At 46.7% G+C, this 19,116-nt stretch overlaps 1 protein-coding gene, 2 non-coding genes and 1 pseudogene across 3 annotated transcripts; all 4 read left to right on the top strand.

Annotated features, from left to right (window-relative positions):
• The first annotated feature begins 2,652 nt into the window (after positions 1-2,652).
• On the top strand, positions 2,653-8,993 carry LOC148662714 (uncharacterized). The gene is made up of 2 exons (XM_088632205.1): positions 2,653-3,095; positions 6,756-8,993. Exons 1-2 carry the CDS (start codon positions 2,708-2,710, stop codon positions 8,750-8,752), a joined length of 2,385 nt encoding a protein of 794 aa, XP_088488331.1. The 5' UTR covers positions 2,653-2,707; the 3' UTR covers positions 8,753-8,993.
• Positions 8,994-13,273: 4,280 nt separating this feature from the next.
• Positions 13,274-13,346, top strand: trnaf-gaa (transfer RNA phenylalanine (anticodon GAA)). Its single transcript has one exon. It is a non-coding gene; the product is annotated as a tRNA-Phe (tRNA).
• Positions 13,347-13,455: 109 nt separating this feature from the next.
• On the top strand, positions 13,456-13,528 carry trnav-uac (transfer RNA valine (anticodon UAC)). The gene has a single exon. It is a non-coding gene; the product is annotated as a tRNA-Val (tRNA).
• A 5,469-nt stretch (positions 13,529-18,997) lies between these two features.
• LOC148662711 (5S ribosomal RNA) lies at positions 18,998-19,116 on the top strand (annotated as a pseudogene).

The following is a 19,116-nucleotide window of genomic DNA, read 5'->3' as shown; positions in this document are numbered from 1 at the left end:
GATACAAGTGTGTATAAGTGTTTGGTTTTCACTGATTCTTGTTGAAGAATTGGGGATTTACGGTGAAAGAATCAGTATCCTCGGAATGCAGAAGCTTTGTTTCTCAGCAATCGTAAGGATCCCGAAGACAGGTCTATGTAGAGCAGTGTGATGATTTGTATTAAAAAGACAATGTCAGCAATTCAAAGCATGTAGGCAGCATGAATAAAACAATGCAGAGCTCAGTAAAAACAATCTGAAGCCGTAATTCCCTTCATATCCCGAGCAGTGCATTGAGAGCTATAGAACCACACATTGGGTCAATTGCAACAAACTTTCGAAAGGAGCACAGAGCTGCGGACTAGTTTACACGGTTCTATCTAGAGATCATCTCCAGCTCTGAGCTCAATTGCAACAAAAAACCATGTGGAACAAACCTGGAGAGCAGCTGAATTTATGCTCAGGTTTCAGCACTGTTGTTTTTCTAATTAACACTAACTGCAGGGGTTCAGAACCAAAGGTTTTTAATTATTCTGGTCAGTATGTTAATATGTAGGATATGAAGTATGTGGGTATATGTAATATCATAATCATTTTTTTTGTCTGTTCAAGTATATAACTGGATATTGTCGATAATTTAGTTATTTCCAATTAATTATTCCATATATTTTAAAATATTGCAGATGTGGGTAAGTTTGCTCACAAAAGTAAGAAACTTAGAACGGGACTTAATCCGACACTACTGATTCTTTAACCGTAAATCACCAATTCTTCAACAAGAATCAGCTAATTGAAACCCAAACACATATTCACATCAGTGTCCTACTCTAATAACATTATGATGTAAACATTAAAGAATCTGTGTGGTCTCGTGTTATTTTTTTTCTTACCATAAGAACCATAAAATTGTTTCCCAACTTGTCGGGATTGTACTGGATTTGATTGAGATTTTGAAATGTTTCTTGCAAAAATATTCAATTTTGCTTGAACTTTTAATAAAAAGGTGATCTGAAATGTCTTAGCTTAAAATTTCTAATGTTGCTGTCACTAAACTTGGACATGATGTTCCAAAGTTGTGCAGTGTGATTTTATTCTTCAAGAATTCTCGCTGTGTGAGCCTTTACTGTGACATGAGATTTCTTTTACATTATCTACATGGAGTATGTATGAGTACATATGATTATGATTAAATATAGTGAAATATAAACATATCAAATGCAGATGAACATTACAACAAGAAATCACGTTACAATCTCATGGTAAACCAAGGTTTGAGTTTTACAACTTCAAGTACAACAATTTCATTACAAAAGGAGCAGGATGAAGACATTAAACACAAAACAGACACATTAAAATACAGAATCAGGTATTTAAATTGCCACCTGGGCAGAAATGTTACTGGGTGTTAACAGGTGAGAACAGTCCTGTGACTCATCATTCATTCTGACAATGGAGCAGCAGGAGGTGAAACTCTGGACAGAAACTGCAGACAATGGAGCAGCAGGAGGTGAGACTGCAGACAAGGTGAAAAAGAGAGTGAATGAGACAGGAGTAGGTAAAGGTTTATTCCATAGTGAAAAGAAAAGAGACACAATGTTTTGGCTTTGGTGCCTCCTTCATGCATGAGGGGCAGCTGATAAATCAAACAAAAGAACAAAAGACGGTAGTGGAGAGGAGACGAACAGGAGAGAAAGAGCATCAGCACTCAGGTGGTGTGAAGTCAATGAGACGGAGCTGGAGAGCTGTTCTCACACTGACAATACCAGCTAACAGCTCTGACCTCTCAGTCACTCTGCTCCTCTGGACAACAGACAATGACAGTTTACAACTGCTCTTTCTGTCAGAATGCTGCTGGTTTGTGAGAGCTGCAAAATGTTAAATGTGGACAAAAAATGCTTCATTCAAATCAGTCTTTTAGGGACCTTTTTTTCTTATTCTATCAACATTACAGTCTTTTTTCTGAAAAAATGAAACAAAGGATTACTATAAATTATAGAAATCATAAATTATAATAAAACCAACCTTTATTATGAATAGAGATATAAAACTATCTATTGTAATCAGAAATGTAATTTGTCTAACTAATTAAATCCCATAAAGCCCATAAAACTAATGGATGCACAGAACATGTAGTATGGTGTACTTAGATTATCAGAAGGCTTTTGACCTACTTTCCATTTCACATTTTCTGTTTAAAAAATGATTTTCAATACCTGATCTCTTGGAGTTATCCAACCAATTGGCAACAGGAATTGTTCACATTACCGTCTATTAATAAACATTGTTCAGATATGGATCAATTACATTGAAAGTTTGATCCCTTTATTTCAATACACGTTTAAGTACTGTTATTTATTTCAATACAGGCGAAAGATCTGGAAATATATGAAAAAACAACATATATACTTGTATGTGTATATATATACAGATGTGTATATTTTACGTACATATATTTGTAAACAATGCTACATTATTTTTCATCGTATATTCAACAAGATACAACATACTAAAAATGTCCTTCACGTGAAGTGCATAGCAACAATCACTAAGGAAGTGCGTCATGTGCCAGGATGTAGGAGGAGTGATCGCTCAGTTCCTGTTCCTGCTTCAGGTGTGAATTAAAACCTTTGCAGTAATATAGACTCGTAGGGGTGTAGGACTTTTAGTGTTTGTCATTTTAATATCAGCACAGCACACTCTCTGTATTTGTGTTCAATTTTGGTTAAATATGGCAATTTTGCTGTTCAATCTGGAAACTGAGCTTCGCTCTTTCATGGAGGTTTTGCTCAAATCGATCGTGTATGAAGTTTCACATGTGTTCCGAAACAGGATGTCTGACTCTGAGGATGAGATTGAAAACAAACTCCGCAGCGTCTCCCAGACTCTGTTGAGACGGTCTGTGTTTAAAATCACACAGTTTGTGGAAGAGAGTTTCGGGAGTGAAATGGCGCAGCTGAAGAATGAAAACGAAAGCCTGAAGTGGAGATTGCAGCTGTGGGAGAAGGAGTCGAGAGCAGGAGGAGATCGGAGACAGACAGATCGTGTTGGACACCCGCTTCCCTGTGAAGTGACTGCAGAAATAAAAGAAGAATTGAACACGAAACTGGAGCTGTCAGGTCAGTGTGGTGACTTGTATGTAGTCAGAGTGTGTGTGTTTAAAACCAGTATCTTTAACGTCCTCACTGGTGAGAATATAGTGGAGAGATGCAGAGTGAAGTGGGAAAGACCTGTGTGACGTAGCAACGGGATTCTTTACTGGAAACTGAACTGTTGGCCGGTTATAAAAACAACTCGTTCATATCCAGCATTTGTTTCTCTAAATCAGTGTAATCCGACGTTATTATGAAATATATATATATATCCACGGTATATAATACTGTATTTGTATTATAATATAATTCTTTCACCGAATCAGTGCACAATCCGACGTCATTCGGGAAATTAAAAATATTGTATTTGTATTATAATTATTGTGTTATATCTTTAATATTTTATATTTGTATAGAAAGGTTTAAACATTCCAGTCCACCAGGGTCTGTCTGTACTGACTCCTTTGGACTATTATGTCAGTCACTTTGTCTATATTAACCCCTCTCTCTCAGTGCAGTGTTCATGTACTGGAGTGTCCAGTCAGTGTGTCTGTATGAACCCCTCTCTCTCAGTGCAGTGTTAATGTACTGGAGTGTCCAGTCAGTGTGTCTGTATGAACCCCTCTCTCTCTCAGTGCAGTGTTAATGTACTGGAGTGTCCAGTCAGTGTGTCTGTATGAACCCCTCTCTCTCTCAGTGCAGTGTTAATGTACTGGAGTGTCCAGTCAGTGTGTCTGTATGAACCCCTCTCTCTCAGTGCAGTGTTCATGTACTGGAGTGTCTATTCAGTGTGTCTGTATGAACCCGTCTCTCTCTCAGTGCAGTGTTCATGTCCTGGAGTGTCTAGTCAGTGTGTTTGTATGAACCCCTCTCTCTCTCAGTGCAGTGTTTATGTACTGGAGTGTCCAGTCGTGTGTCTGTATGAACCCCTCTCTCTCTCAGTGCAGTGTTTATGTACTGGAGTGTCCAGTCAGTGTGTCTGTATGAACCCCTCTCTCTCTCAGTGCAGTGTTCATGTACTGGAGTGTCCAGTCAGTGTGTCTGTACTAACCCCTCATTCTCAGTACAGTACTGAACTGTTGTTTTCCCAATGATGGTGCTGAAAACATCTTTATTTCAGAAACAGGGCTTAGAACACATAATTTAGACTGACTCCATATCATTCAATGACTCAGATAAAAAAAATGATAAGCTACTGTATTTACGTAATCATTACGGAAAAACGTGGGTATCTTACTTGTTTAGTTTTGTTTAAAAAAAATTGGAACATCTTCCTTATTTTTAACATTCTTGGCCAAACGTGTTTTAGGATTTACAAACGCAAATAAAATCTGGAAATAACCGTGAAATTGTAAACAGGATAAAAATGGCCGATCAGTCGACGGCTGTATGCATTCTTATGTTTTCCAGCGGTCAGGGGTTTGAGGTGCAGGAGCAAGTGAATATTGGATTGTCTCTGGTGAGGTGCAGTGTATTGGGGTGTTTGAAGTTTGGGGATTCTTCTGTGTTGATTGATCTTGGAGGAGAAGGAGTGTTGTGGATTTGGAAGGAATTAAAAGTACAAACTCTGTTATCTGGGGTTTTCTCATGGTGTTTTTGTGCTGACTGTCTGGCCAGTGTTGTCTGCTCTTACTGTTGAGTACCAGCACTGCAAGGTCCACTGTTCTCTTACTGACCTCTTTGGATTAAGCACAAAGCAGAAGGTGTATGAGTCTTCTAGAGATACAGTCATTTCCTCTCAGTTGAATTCACTACTCTACCCAGTACAGGGGTACAGTAGAGCCGGAGCCTATCCCAGCATGCAAGTGGCACAGTGTGGGACACACCATGGACGGGATACCAGTTCATCACAGAAAATTGGTGACACCAGCTGTTACGTATAGGGGGTTTTGAAATTAGAGGAACAGCCTGAAATGGCCCCGAGGGTAAATCAACAATTAAACGAAAATGTCCGTATGTATCCATTAACCCCTCTCTCTCAGTGCAGTGTTAATGTGCTGTAGTGTCCAGTCATTGTGTCCGTATTCACCCTTCTCTCTCAGTGCAGTCTTTATGTCCTGTAGTGTCCAGTCATTGTGTCTGTATTAACCCGCCTCTCTCTGTGCAGTTTTAAAGTAATGTAATGTGCAGTCAGTTTGTCTGTATTAATCCTTCTCTCTGATTGCAGTGTTAATGTGCTGTATTGTCCAGTCGCAGTGCCTGTATTAAGCCCTCTCTCAATACAGTGGTAATGTACTGTATTGTGCAGTCAGTGTCTGTATTAATCCCTCTCTCTCAGTGCAGTGTTAATGTACTGGAGTGTCCAGTCAGTCAGCATGTCTGTATTAACCTCTCTTTCGGTGCAGTGTTAATGTCCTGTAGTGTGCAGTCAGTGTGTCTGTATTAATCCCTTTCTCTCAATGCAGTGTTAATGTAGTGTAGTTTCCAGAAAGTGTCTGTATTAACCCCTCTCTCAGTGCAGTGTTAATGTAAATGTAATGTAATTGTGATATTATTACAGTAGACTTACTTTTTACATGGTAGTTATGTTTCTGACAGAGCTAAATCAGAACACGCCCCTATACCCACTTATTCCACTATGTTAAAACAACCCAAATTGATTGTGAGTGTACTAGTATACGTGTGTGTAGTTTAAGGCTTTTAAGATCAAATGGCCTCAGCTATCACTACAATGCTGATGATTCTCAAATATACATCCATACCAAACCTGACGATGATGTGGCTGTCTCTATTCTATTTATTTGCATCCCCGATATAAAAACTTGGGTGACTCAGAATTTCCTTCCTTTAACTGTGACAAGACTGAAGTCATGCTTACTGGCACCACCCATCAACTTTGTACAACCAATGTGTAACCCTATCTGTAGATGGTCTTGTACTTGAGCTTCAGTCTAAATTGAAAAACTTGGGGATGATATTTGACGTTCGACCCACATGTGTAGCATGTTGTCAGAACATCTTTAATTCACCTCATAAATATTGCTCGACTACGCCCTGTGTTATCACTAACTTTGACTGAAAATTTTTGTCTTCTCCCAAATCGACTACTGTAACGCTCTACACTCTGGGGTTTCTAAATCCACATTGAACAAACTGCAGTATGTCTAAAATTCAGCAGCCAGAATCCTGACCAGGTCTAGTACAAATGATCACATTACTCCTATCCTGGAGTCCTTGCACTGGCTTCCTGTCAAGTTTCATATCGGCTTAAAAATCCTCCTGCTCACCTATAAGACTCTCCATGTCTTGGCTTGGCTTGACACCTCCATGCTGGTCTGATATTATCACCCTACTCCCTACCTTGCAATCTTCTCTCTTCTTATTCTGTTCTCCTATCTGTCCCCCAAGGCCATCTACATTGTATGGGTGACAGGGCCTTCTAATTTTATGCCCCAAGCTCTGGAACTCTCTCCCCAAGGATATCGGAGAGTCACGTTCTCTAAACTCCAAATACAGACTCAAAAACATTTTCTTCAGAAGAGCCTTTATTTAACTGTTCTGTACCCCTCTGTTCCTACTGTACTTAGTACCACTGTCTACTGTCTCCTAACTGTGTATTCTCATCGTGCTAATTTTGTGTATTTTTTGTTGTTGGCATTCTGTAAAATGCTTTGAGAAGCCACCTCTAAAGGTATAAAACTATAAAATAAAGTTTATTCTTATAAAGGTCTTGTCTTGTGTTTACAGATTCAGAGGCCAGTGCTCTTATTGAAGCTGGGGAAAGGGCTCCTCTTGAACTGCAGCACAGTGTGGAGGAGTGGGGCTCCAGTCTGAAGCAGGAGACAGAGCTCACTGCCGCAGAAGGGAAAGAGGCACTTAGTGAGCAGCACACAGAAAGTAGACAGAGTGTCAAGGATCTGGACTCTGTGCCCATGATGAAGACAGAGCCTGAGATTGAGACACCTGGGCTCTTAGTATGTGATGATTTTACAGAGAAGATTAATAATCTGGACACAATCAATATTACACAAGGTTGTAATGAACTGGGCTGCATCTCTATACAAGAGCACGGTGAAAAACTGGATGTTTTAAATCTTACAGAGCAGGACATGGAGCCCAAGTTGATTGACCCTGCAGAGCAGCAGACTGATGTACCTGGTGAAGAGAACAGTACTGAGTCACAGCACACTGAGAAGAGTCAGTACAGGGAGGAGCAACAGAAGCTCCTACAGGGCTTGATAATAATTAGGCCTTGTTCTGTTCAAGTGGAGAGACTGTCATTGCAGAGTCTCAAACAATCATGTAATCCCTTAGTATCTGATGACTTTACACACAGGTTTAATAATCTGGTTACTGAGAAAATCGTTGAAAGTTTTAATGAACTGGAGAGTATGTCTGTTCTTGAGGAAAGAGAGGAACAACTGAATGAACTGGACGGTTTTAGTCTCAGAGAGCTGGAGAAGGAGCCCCAGATGATTCATAGTGCTGTGCAGCACACTGAGGGACATAATGACGAAAACAAATCTCAGTTTCAGCACACCGAGCAAGGCCATTCCATGGAGCATTTTCAGAATAAGAGACCCCAGCACGATCAGGGGATGAAGAAGAATCACTCAAGGCCTTGCTCAGATGGAGTGGACAAACTGCCATTATGGTACAGGGAGGAGCAGCGTTTCTGTCAGTCTAGCATTTCAAAACCCTATCAGCACCTTCACACAGGAGAGAGACCTTTCAGCTGTAGTCAGTGTGGGAGGAGTTTTAGTCAGTCAAGTCACTTAAAAACCCACCAGCGCATTCACACAGGAGAGAGACCGTTCAGCTGCAGTCAGTGTGGGAAGAGTTTTAATCAGAAAAACCACTTACAGTCACACCAGCGCATACACACAGGAGAGAGACCTTTCAGCTGTAGTCAGTGTGGGAAGAGTTTTAGTCACTCGCACCTCTTAAAACGACATCAGCACATTCACACAGGAGAGAGACCATTCAGCTGCAGTGAGTGTGGGAAGAATTTTAGTCAGTCAAGTAACTTAATTATCCACCAGCGCATTCACACAGGAGAGAGACCGTTCAGCTGCAGTCAGTGTGGGAAGAGTTTTAGTCAGATAAGCCACTTAAAATCACACCAGCGCATTCACACAGGAGAGAGACCGTTCAGCTGCAGTGAGTGTGGGAAGAGTTTTAGTCAGATAAGCCAATTACAATCACACCGGTGCATTCACACAGGAGAGGGACCTTTCAGCTGTAGTCAGTGTGGGAAGAGTTTTAGTCACTCGCACCTCTTAAAACGACATCAGCGCATTCACACAGGAGAAAGACCGTTCAGCTGCAATCGGTGTGGGAAGAGTTTTAGTAAGTCAAGTCACTTAAAAAGCCACCAGCGCATTCACACAGGAGAGAGACCATTCAGCTGCAATCAGTGTGGGAAGAGTTTTAGTAAGTCAAGTCACTTAAAAACCCACCAGCGCATTCACACAGGAGAAAGACCGTTCAGCTGCAATCAGTGTGGGAAGAGTTTTAGTAAGTCAAGTCACTTAAAAAGCCACCAGCGCATTCACACAGGAGAGAGACCGTTCAGCTGCAATCAGTGTGGGAAGAGTTTTAGTCAGTCAAGTAACTTAAAAACCCACCAGCGCATTCACACAGGAGAGAGACCTTTCAGCTGTAGTCAGTGTGGGAAGAGTTTTAGTCAGTCAAGTAGATTAATAGTCCACCAGCGCATTCACACAGGACAGAGACCGTTGTAGCTTGAGTTTGCTGCTCCTTTGCCAGTCTCTCTGAACTTGAACTTGAATTTAATTGCCATATGTAACCGGTACTGGTACAATGGAATTCTTACTTACAGAAAGTCTCTCGATTGTAAAACAAGTGTAAAAAACAAGACAAAGTGAAAACAGTGCATCAAGACAATGTACAAATAAACAATAGACAATGTGCAAGTAAACATGTAGACAGTTTGAATGTAAACAATACAGATGTGTAAACGGAGAAGAGCAACCAAAGCAGCTGACCCCAGGACAGTCTGGGACTAAGGCTGTGAAAAAGAAGAAGAAGAAGAATACAGATGTGTAAACAATGACTGGAGATGTGCAATAGATAAGAAATCATAAAGAGGTAGATGGTGATGGTGTAGGTGTGGTCCGAGGGGGATGGCTAAATGTGTTCGCCAGTCTCACTGCTTGTATTGAAGGTATTGAAGAATCTAGTGGTAAGTGTCCGTATGCTCTTATATCTCTTGCCTGAGGGCAGTGGGGTGAAGAGCTCATGCCCGGGGTGGTGACTGTCCTCTGTGATGGCCAGAATTCTACCACGGCAGCGGTGAGACCTTAGCTGATGATCTTCTGGGCCATATTGACCATTCTCTGCAGTGCCTTTCTTTCTCGTGAAGAGGTGTTGCCATACCACACGGTGATCCCGTTGGTGAGGACGCTCTCGATGGTGCAGCGGGAGAAGTTCACCAACACATGTATTGGCATCCCCCATCGACTGAGGCACCTCAAGAAATAAAGGCGCTGCTGAGCCTTCTTCATGATAGAGTCAGTGTTCACAGTCCAGGTTAGATCTTTAGAGATGTGAATTCCCAAAAACCTAAAGCTGGTGACTGTTTCCACTTCCGTTCCATCAATACTGAGTGGGCTGTGAGTGTATGGCCTGTGTCTCCGAAAGTCCACTATTATCTCTTTCGTTTTCTTTATGTTCAAGTCCAGGTTATTGCTATGACACCACCTAAGCAGCTGTACAACTTCATCCATGTAAGTGGACTCGTCATCATCACTGATCAGTCCTATTATAGTGGTGTCATCGGCAAACTTAATGATGCGGTTGTTGCTGTGTCTTGCTGTGCAGTCGTGAGTAAATAGGGAGTACAACCTTGGACTCAGACAGCAGCCTTGTGGGGTTCAAGTGCTCAGGGTGAGTGGTGTTGATGTTTTATTGCCTATCCGCACCACCTGTGGTCTCTCGATAAGAAAGTCCAGCAGCCAGTTGCAGACAGAGTTGCACAGACCTAATCCCCTGAGCTTTGTCACCAGTTGACTGGGTATGATGGAATTGAATCCTGAACTGTAGTCCACAAACAGCATTCTCACATACGAGTTCTTAGTGTCCAGGTGTTCCAAGGCTGTATGCAGAGCCAGGGAGACAGCATCATCCACTGATCTGTTGTTCTGGTAGGCGAACTGCAAGGGGTCCAGGGACTCTGTGATGGAGGAGTTGATGTGTGACAACACCAGCTTCTCCAGGCATTTCATCACCACAGATATTAATGCTACTGGGCAGTAATCATTCAGGCATGTCACTTTTGTCTTTTTGTGGGTTGGAACAATAGTGGTTTTTTTAAAGCAGGTGGGGACCATGGACTGTGACAGAGAGGAGTTAAAGATGTCCGTAAACACTGTGGTCAGCTGGGCTGCACATGTCCTTAGGACTCGAGGTGGTATCCCATCAGGCCCTGCAGCCTTAAGGATTTTCACCCTGCTCAGAGTCTTCTGCATGTCCTGCTCTGAGAGTTTCAGAACAAACTCGCCCTGCACACTTGGGGTCTTCTCAGCATTGCCCGTGTTCAGAGCATCAAAGCGGGCATAGAAGTGGTTCAGCTCGTCAGGCAGGGATGCGTTGTTCGTGTCAATCTCCTGGCTGCAGCCCTTGTAGCCTGTGATTGACTGTAATCCCTGCCACAGCCTCCGGGTGTCAGCGCACTGAGTTTCAAGCCGCACTCTGTAGCTCTGTTTGGCGCGTTTTATGGCTTCCTCTAATGCATTCCGTGATTTCTTGTACAGCTCTTCGTCCCCCGATTTGAACGCGGTGGATCTATCTTTTATTTTATTGCGTATGTCGTGGTTGAACCACAGTTTCTGATTGGGAAATGACCTAATTTTCATTTCTGGTACACAAACGTCGGTGCAGTATTTAATATAGCTGGTGACCGCGTCCGTATGATCATTTAAATCTGTGTCGGGAGCTCTGAATGCGTCCCAGTCTGTACTATCAAAGCAGTCTATTAACCTGCTTTCCGCCTCCTCAGACCAACAACGCACTGACCTATTCGCAATGGGGGAGGTCTTCAGCTTCTGTTTGTACTCAGGAAGCAACAGGAGAGCGATGTGGTCCGACTTACCGAAACTCGGTTTGGGAAGCGCTTTGTATGCTCCTTTTATTGTTGTGTAGCAGTGGTCTAAAATTTTGCCTCCTCTTGTCGGTACAGTGACATGCTGAATGTATTTTTGCAGAACTTTCCTCAGATTGCAGTGGTTGAAGTCCCCAACTACAATTGAGATGGCTTCTGGGTGGGAGTTTTCGTGCTTGTTGATAATGTCGTGGAGTTCGCTATGTGCTGCTTCCACGCAGGCTTGAGGTTGAATGTAAACGGTTGTGATAATAGTGGCGGAAAACTCCCTCGGCAAATAAAAGGGTCGACATTTTATTGTCAGGTGTTCTAGATTCGGCGAGCAGGATTCAGAGATTACCTTCACGTCGGTGCACCACTTGCTGTTAACCAGGAAGCAAACGCCTCCGCCTTTGTGTTTGCCGGTTGCTTGGTGGTTTCTGTCCATGCGGTAAACGGTGAACCCCTTTGGCTGGATGGAGGTGTCTGGGACGCACACATTCAGCCAGGTTTCAGTGAAGGCATAAACACAGCAATCCCTCAGGTCCCTTTCCGTGTTGATCCGACAATGTAGCTCATCTATCTTATTGTCCAGTGACTGAACATTAGCTAACAAAATAGACGGCAGCGGTGGTCTGTGTGGACGCCTTCGTAGTCGCGCTAGCACGCCGCCTCGTCTTCCCCGGCGTCTGCTGCCCACCTGTTGTTGTTCGCCGCATCTTTGTCCGATCCAGCAGGTGGAGTCCGGTACGTGAAAAAAGTTGTTTGATGACATTAAGGAGTCTGTCCTCAGGTTTAAAAGCGTTTGTCTATCATAAGTAATGACAGACATTGAGCGTCCAACACAAAACAAGAGTATTAACATATAAATAAACATTAAAACAGACACACAACGCCTCACACGCGAAAGGTCCCCGGTTCGAAAGCAGGCGGAAACAGACTTCGTTTGTTGCCAGGCACAAAAGGGGATTGGGGATTCGCCTAGCGCTGTGATCGAACAGACCCACTCACCTCTTAGTGTGGCGGGATCTGCACAGTGCATGTCGCAGCGCATCCTGCTTTCACTTCAATGCGCGTCCTGATGTACCCCGGTCTCCCGCGTGACAGGTGGGGACAGGTGACAGGTCCTATACTAACGAGGAAGACCTCGCATGCGCCGACCCCCGGCATCGTGTCCCGACCCAGCGTGCTGGAAGCTGACGCGTGCTGTGATCCCTTTACGGAGCAGAAATGACAACCGAGGAGCCGAGAGATCATTTCAGCATTTCGCGTCTGAACGGAAAACACAAACGACCAACTCGGAATGACTTGCCTTTGACGCTTTTCAAAGCGTTCTTTGTGCACGACGACTGCGCCGCCTAGCAGATACAAATGGGTTGTACAACTTTGAACTAGCAAATGGAAGAGGGCTAAGCCACCTCTCATTTAGCCCAGGTTCGATCTGTCTCCCAGAATCACCAGGGCGCACACACACACACCCGTGCCGTTGAAGTGCTCTGCTTCATTTCTAAGGGCAACTCAACATTCACTCCTACCCCGAGTGCAGAAAAGACAGCGTCCGCAGCAACAACAGCTCAGGTCTCTGCACAGGAGCTAAGCTGCCCCCATCTCCTCTGCTCTGCGGCTCCTGTAGAGCGGAGTCCTGCCTGGAGCCATGTTTGCAGGCGGCGGCTCCCCGCGCCCTGCCTGTGCGTCGTGTCCAAGAGCTCCTGGGAGGAAGAGAGAGCCCTCCCACTCGGGGGCTTTTCCACGGTCTGTGTGAGGAGGGGCGGGTGTGTCCAGTAGCTTATCGAGCGGAAGCCTGGGGCGGCGGAGAGCTGTGATCGTGCAGACCTTGAGGTGTCACCTCTTTGTCTGCTTTCCCGCCCCCCCTCCGCCCAAGCTCTGCTCCAAAGTAGCCCGGCAACCCCTCACACCTGCACGTGTCACAACCTAAGGTGTGGTCATGAGACACCCATGGGGTGTCGTTCTGTTCTTGCTAACTGTTTCCTGCCCATCACAGGCAGAAGTCCATGCGAGGAAGATGCGCTGGACAGAGCTCAGAGGGCGCACCTGGGTGGCTTTCCTTCTGAGTGACGTTACTGCAACACTCTCCCGTTACTCTTGGTGCGCTCATGCTGCAACACAGGAAGGCTAGAGCAGTTAGGTGTGGGCTTGGCGCACCGCCAAAATAGCTCAGTTGGGAGAGCGTTAGACTGAAGATCTAAAGGTCCCTGGTTCGATCCCGGGTTTCGGCATTTTGTTTCATCGCGCCCTTTGTTCCTCTCTCCAGCGCCCCCTGCCTAAAGTGACGCGTCCCTTTCTCACCCCGAAACGCAAGCGTGACACCAGCAGCGGTCCCTGCAGGTTTCCGTAGTGTAGCGGCTATCATGTTCGCCTTACGCGCGAAAGGTCCCCGGTTCGAGACCGGGTGGAAACAGCCTCGTTTTGCACGCTCCTGTACTTCACAGAGGTCTTGAGCGACCGGTCATTTGTTCTCAATGTATTTCCGGTGCCTTTGTGCACTCTTGTACCAAACGCAAGTTCCTTCTGTACGCGGAGCCGATCAATTGCAATTGGGCTGTGCTGACAGACCAGCACGAGCTCTGTCGGCTCAAAAGCAGCGCAGGACCTGCAAGAACAACAGAAAGATTAGCATCCAGCGGGGGCCTCTTAGTGAGCCCAAGAGCTCATCAAGAATCGGCTCCAGCAACAGGGCTGGGCGCATTGTTCCATTCTCCGCCCACTCTCGGTGTAAACAAGTCCCTCCTGGTCTCTGCTTGAAATGCACATTCATGCGTTTGCTTTGGTGTACCTGGCTTCCCCTGCATGGTCGAATGTGAAGAAGATCCTTAGTAAGTCATTGAAGAAAACCGAGAAGAGGTCGGAGTGGCCTCTGTCGTTCATAAACGATCCAGTCAGGCAGTACTCCTCTGTAAAGCGTCGTTCGTTCACATCGATTGGCTTTTTTTTGCCTTCATTCGTGCAAGTAGTAAAAGCAGACACCCCTTTAGGGAGCCTGTCAGCACCCGGAGTTTTCCCCTTCTGAAGCTCTCCATAGCCTCTCAGCTGTTCTACTGTCAAATCCCCCTCAAGTACTTCCCTATCTTCTTCACTCAAAACGTTTTCTAGCTTTGAGGTAAAAAAATGAATTTCTTCATCCTTTACCTCTGTAGAGCTGTACAGTCTTGAGTAGAAGTGTCACGCCCTCTGCAGCCAGAGGGCGGTATTCTCTGTCCTGTCCCTAGTTTCTGGTCTGCTGTCCTTCCTGTCCCTCTCTTTCCCTTGGGCTAAATATTTCAGGGTCTTGCACTCTGTCCTCGCTCAGCACTGACGTTCGGATGTCCTGAGACCCGCCAGGCACCAGGGCGCCCCACGTCCGCTCCCTGAGGGCACAGGTTTCTATACGGCATTCCTGAACTCTTTGCACTAATGAGCCCGGGCCTTTTTCCCGTCTCGCCGCTACGCATATGGGTCTTTTTCCGCCCTCCTGCTCCCCACGGTTAGTCCCCTTGGACGTCCGTGACAAGAAGGCCTCGATGCAGGAGAGGATAGCACTCAGCTCTGTACTCTCTCTTCCCTCCTCATCAACTACACTTTCCATGACAGACTTGGAGCCTACCACTTTCCTGAAAAAGAAGCGAGTACACTTCTCATTTTCTTCCAAGAACTGCACTCAGCTTCTTAACAGCACTCCTCGACTACTTTCTTCCGCTATGCTCCGGACATCCTTTTTTAAAAGGGTGATATCCTCGAGCACATCGAAGCCACTGTCTCGTGTAGAGACGCTGCAGCTGCCTCTGTTTCCTGGCTAGCACTCTTCTCCGTCTGGCAGCAGCCTTCCTTCCCTCAGCCATGAAAAAGGCCTTTGTCCTCACCTTCACCTCCTCCCACCACTCTCCTACTGACCCGTACAGACACTGCAAGGACAGCCACTGTGATAGTTTCTCCTTGTAGCGGGATACTACCCCCTCGTTCTCTAGCAGCTTTGTGTTGAGTTTTCAGAAGCCTGGGCCAAAGACAGTCCCGCCCTGGAGTTCCACTCTACACCCTAAAGCCTGATGATCTGAGAAGAAGACAGGCTGAAGAGTGACCCCAACAACGTTCACTCTCTCTGAGACAAAGCAATAGTCAATTCTGGAGCTGCTATTCCTCCCTGACCATGTATATCCTGCTGTTGTGGGATATGTACATCTATATGTGTCTGAGAGTTTAAAGTCTTGAACTAAGTTTTGCAGGGCCAGTGAGCTGGAATCCAATTTTATCGGAGAGCTAGACTGCCTGTCTGTGTGCTCTAAGATACAATTAAAATCCCCTCCCACTATCACGTCTGTGCTACATAACAATAGGGGAGAGAGTGCTTTCAGTAGCTCCACCCTTCCTCCCACGTCAGTAGGACAATACACATTGATTAGACGCAGGTTAACGGTCCCCCATTCCACATCCACACACAGCAACCTGCCATCTATGACCCTCTGAATACTTTTCAATTTGAATGTCCATCCTTTGAAAAGAATGGCCACGCCAGAGGTTCTGTTGTTATTGTCCCCTGACCAATCAGAAGGCCCTTTATCCCACCTATCTGCAAAGCTTTTATATCTCTCTTGATTTACTTCTTTTTCTTTTTCTTCTTACCAATTTCCTGCCAGCCATCCTCTGAATGAGCCTTCATCAGGGTGGCAGCAGTAAAAGCGTTCACGGAGTCCATTTCAAGGAAGGGGGTAGAGGGAGGGGTGGAGGGGTTCCAGCTGTCCCCATCACCATGCTCTCCTTCCTCCTCGCTCTGGGAGAAAACAGAGTCATTTTTCCTTTTCCTCAAGTCCAGCTCCTGGGAGCACTGAGGGGAAAGGGGTGCAGCCGATGCACCAGTCTCCTCTTCCCCCTCACCCACCAGCTGCTGCAGATCCTCCGTGATGGACTGGATGGAGGAGAGGAGGACATCTCTAGCACTTGCAGAGTCTGAGAAAAGCAGCTCCGCTGAATCCTGGGTATCCTCGCTGGACCCGCTCCACCGGGGGGCCCCACACTGGCCCTCGTTCTGAGGAGCAGGAGTGGGGGAGGGGTCCTCGCTGTTCTCGGGGGTTTTCAAACCCTCGTGCTTGTCTGGTGCAGTCTGCAGTTGTGGGGGCGTAGTGGATTTCTCTTCCACCGGCCCCGGAGCCACAGCAGGACTGATCCTGGCTGGAGGCTGAGAGTCTTTGTCCAACAAGGGTTCTTTGTTTGACTTGTTATTTGCTTTGGATTTTCGGGCCGGTTTGGCTGAAACAAGCACTGCCTCATCCTTTCTCATTTTGAGTTTATTGGTATAGGCGTGAGGGCAGTTCTTAAAAATGTGTCCTTCCGAGCCACATAAATTGCACTTTGGCAGCATTGAGCAGTCAGGCTAAATGTCCCTGTTTGCCACAGGTCTTGCGGCATTTCACAGTGCAGGATGATGCCAGGTGTCCCACAGCACCACAGCGCCGACACACCTTTGGTTGTCCCACATAAAAAACATAGCCATTGCAGGCGCCCAGCCGGATTGTAGAGGGCAGGTGCCTTAAGCCTCCATTTACATTGTCCGGTAGCAAGCGAACCTCGAATTTCCTTGCTCCTGTTTTTATACCGTCAACATCTCTAACCTCAGTTCCATGGTGGACGGTGCAGTACTGGTTAAGCCAGGTGTGAATGTCCTCCGTCTTTGCCAGTTCCAAGAACATAACAACATGCACCATTTTCCTCTCTCTCTGTGTCAGAGGCTGCAAGTTGATCTTCTCAAGGGCAGGAACTTTCCCTCTTTTTGCCTCAAACACATCCACACATTGTTCAAACAGAGGATAGGTAGCAAATACAACCTCAAATGCTTTCTGACCTGGGAGAGCGAAGATGAAATCCAAGTGCTGAGGTTCAAAGCCAAGTTCCTTCTGCAACACTTTTCTGCTGAACTGCATACGATCCATGAAGAGGTCATCCAAAAGCTCAAAACGCACAACATTCTCGCGGGATCCAAAAGTTGCCATTTCGTAAACTGCAAAACAAACACTGCTTCCACAAAACAAGAAAACAATCCAACTACTCCACCTACAGGATGATCAAGGTATCACCCCTGCCAGGTAAGTATAAGTTGTATAAGGCCCTGCAAGCGGCCCACACCAACAGCACAAAGCGCGCAGCCTAGCCCAGCTCCTCGCCCCGCACTCCTGCTGGGCCCACTCTTTCACACACTCACACGCCACACTAACACTCAAAAGGGTGGGCAAAACGAGAAAACGAGCCACCGTTTCCTACACATCTGCAGTCACCAATGCGCAATCGCAGCATGTCCCGGGACGCAATTCGGCCTCATTTGCATAACACCAGACTGGCAGATCGCTACGCAAGCTCGCGTCGTGCGCCTGCCACACACCGAACAAACACCGGAGCCTTTTCAGCAATTTCCAAAAAACGGGCCTGCTCGCCTGCCCACAAGGCTTCGTCTCTTACCTGCTCTCCAGATCCTGCTGCCTTCTGTGCTGTTCTCTCGGCACCGCTGCAGCGCACACAACTCCTGCAGTGCGGGGAGAAAGTTTCCACGCTCCGCCGCAGGGAAGGCTCGCTCCGTGCGCACACGTCCTTTCAATGCCAGTTCAACAAGTGCTCCGCATTAGCAGCGTCAGGGCTCCGGCATGTCGCACCTCACCTCACCTCGCACAGCCCCCTCCTCGAATGTCTGGCGCTGGGCATGCCCCACTCTCCTCCACCTTATCTTATCGCGTGTGACCACCGACAATGGCCACAATGTCGGGGAATGGCACCTGTAAAGTGTTAATTGGGGCACAGGAACAGCCCGTCTCGTCCTGGGGGCCGGCTTCAAAGACAATAAAGCAAACACAGCGGGGCGGGGGAAGAAGACGACACGACACATGCAGGTACATTCAGCTCCGGCGGGAACGAGTCATTTGTCGGTCTTTTCAAGTGCTGGGAGCCGAGTAATCCTTCGCTTGTATCGTTTCTCCCCGGTGACTAGATCTCACCCTGCGACTCTCGACTGGGCTCACCCACGGCAGCCCAGCAGGTGTGAGCCTAGCCGGCACCCGGATGGGAGATTCCCCCCGGAAAAGCTCAGGTTGCTGCTGCTCCTGCAAGAGGTGTGACTGGGACCAGTAGGGAGCGCTCACCCTGCGGTTTGTGTGGCTTTCTTATGCCCCAGCATCCTGATGGCGACACTCTGCTGCACAAACAGGCGCCGTCCTTCGGGGGAGGCGTAAAACCGAGGTCCCGACCCTCCTTGGCCATTAAGAAATCCCAGGGCGTCTCTCAAAAAGAGCCGCCGGGGGTGTCACTCTGGTGTTAGTGTTCCCCTTTACCAATCAGTCGGGGTCTCCTCCTAATCCCCGTCTCATATGTAACAATCAATGACGAGGCCCCCCTGTCCCGCGATATTGTATTCGTCTCCTGGCCGCTGGCTGGCGCCGTGAGATTTAGTACTCGCGCAAGAGAGTGCGAACGCGGTCCCCTGCCCCCCACAAAGTGTGCGCTCCAGGTTCCCTCTCGGGGCTCTGCAACACAGCGGAAAGGCAGCGAGAAGGAGCCTCTTGCTCTGACGCCGCAAGGCCACAAGAGGGCGGACGGCCGACATGTTGGACTGGTGTGCTTTATGTGCTGAAATAAACATGCGACAGCCCAGAAATGTTTTGAGTGCTGTGCACTGGACGTTTTTGTCTTGTGAAGACTTGCCTTGTGCTCCTCCAAGCAGTTTGTTTGTTTTCCTCCAGTGCGGGACAAGCCAACACAAGGGAGCACATTCGCCAACATCCAGGTACGCAATGTGATTTGGAAAGCAGCTCCTTTCCAAAGAGTTGCACACGAACGATCCTTCAGTCCCGCTCAGGGGGGCACGGAGCCCCAGCCACACACAGCTTCAAGTAACGAGTCAGGCGCCATAGCTTTCGCTTGTGGCCACACCACCCTGAATGTGCCCGATTTCGTCTGATCTCTGAAGCTAAACAGGGATGGGCCTGGTTAGTACTTGGATGGGAGACCGCCTGGGAATACCAGGTGCTGTAAGCT

Source organism: Lepisosteus platostomus, chromosome 5 (genome assembly GCF_059453375.1).
Source record: "Lepisosteus platostomus isolate fLepPlt1 chromosome 5, fLepPlt1.hap1, whole genome shotgun sequence".
Lineage (NCBI taxonomy): Eukaryota > Metazoa > Chordata > Actinopteri > Semionotiformes > Lepisosteidae > Lepisosteus > Lepisosteus platostomus.
This window is presented reverse-complemented; position numbering and strand designations above follow the sequence as displayed.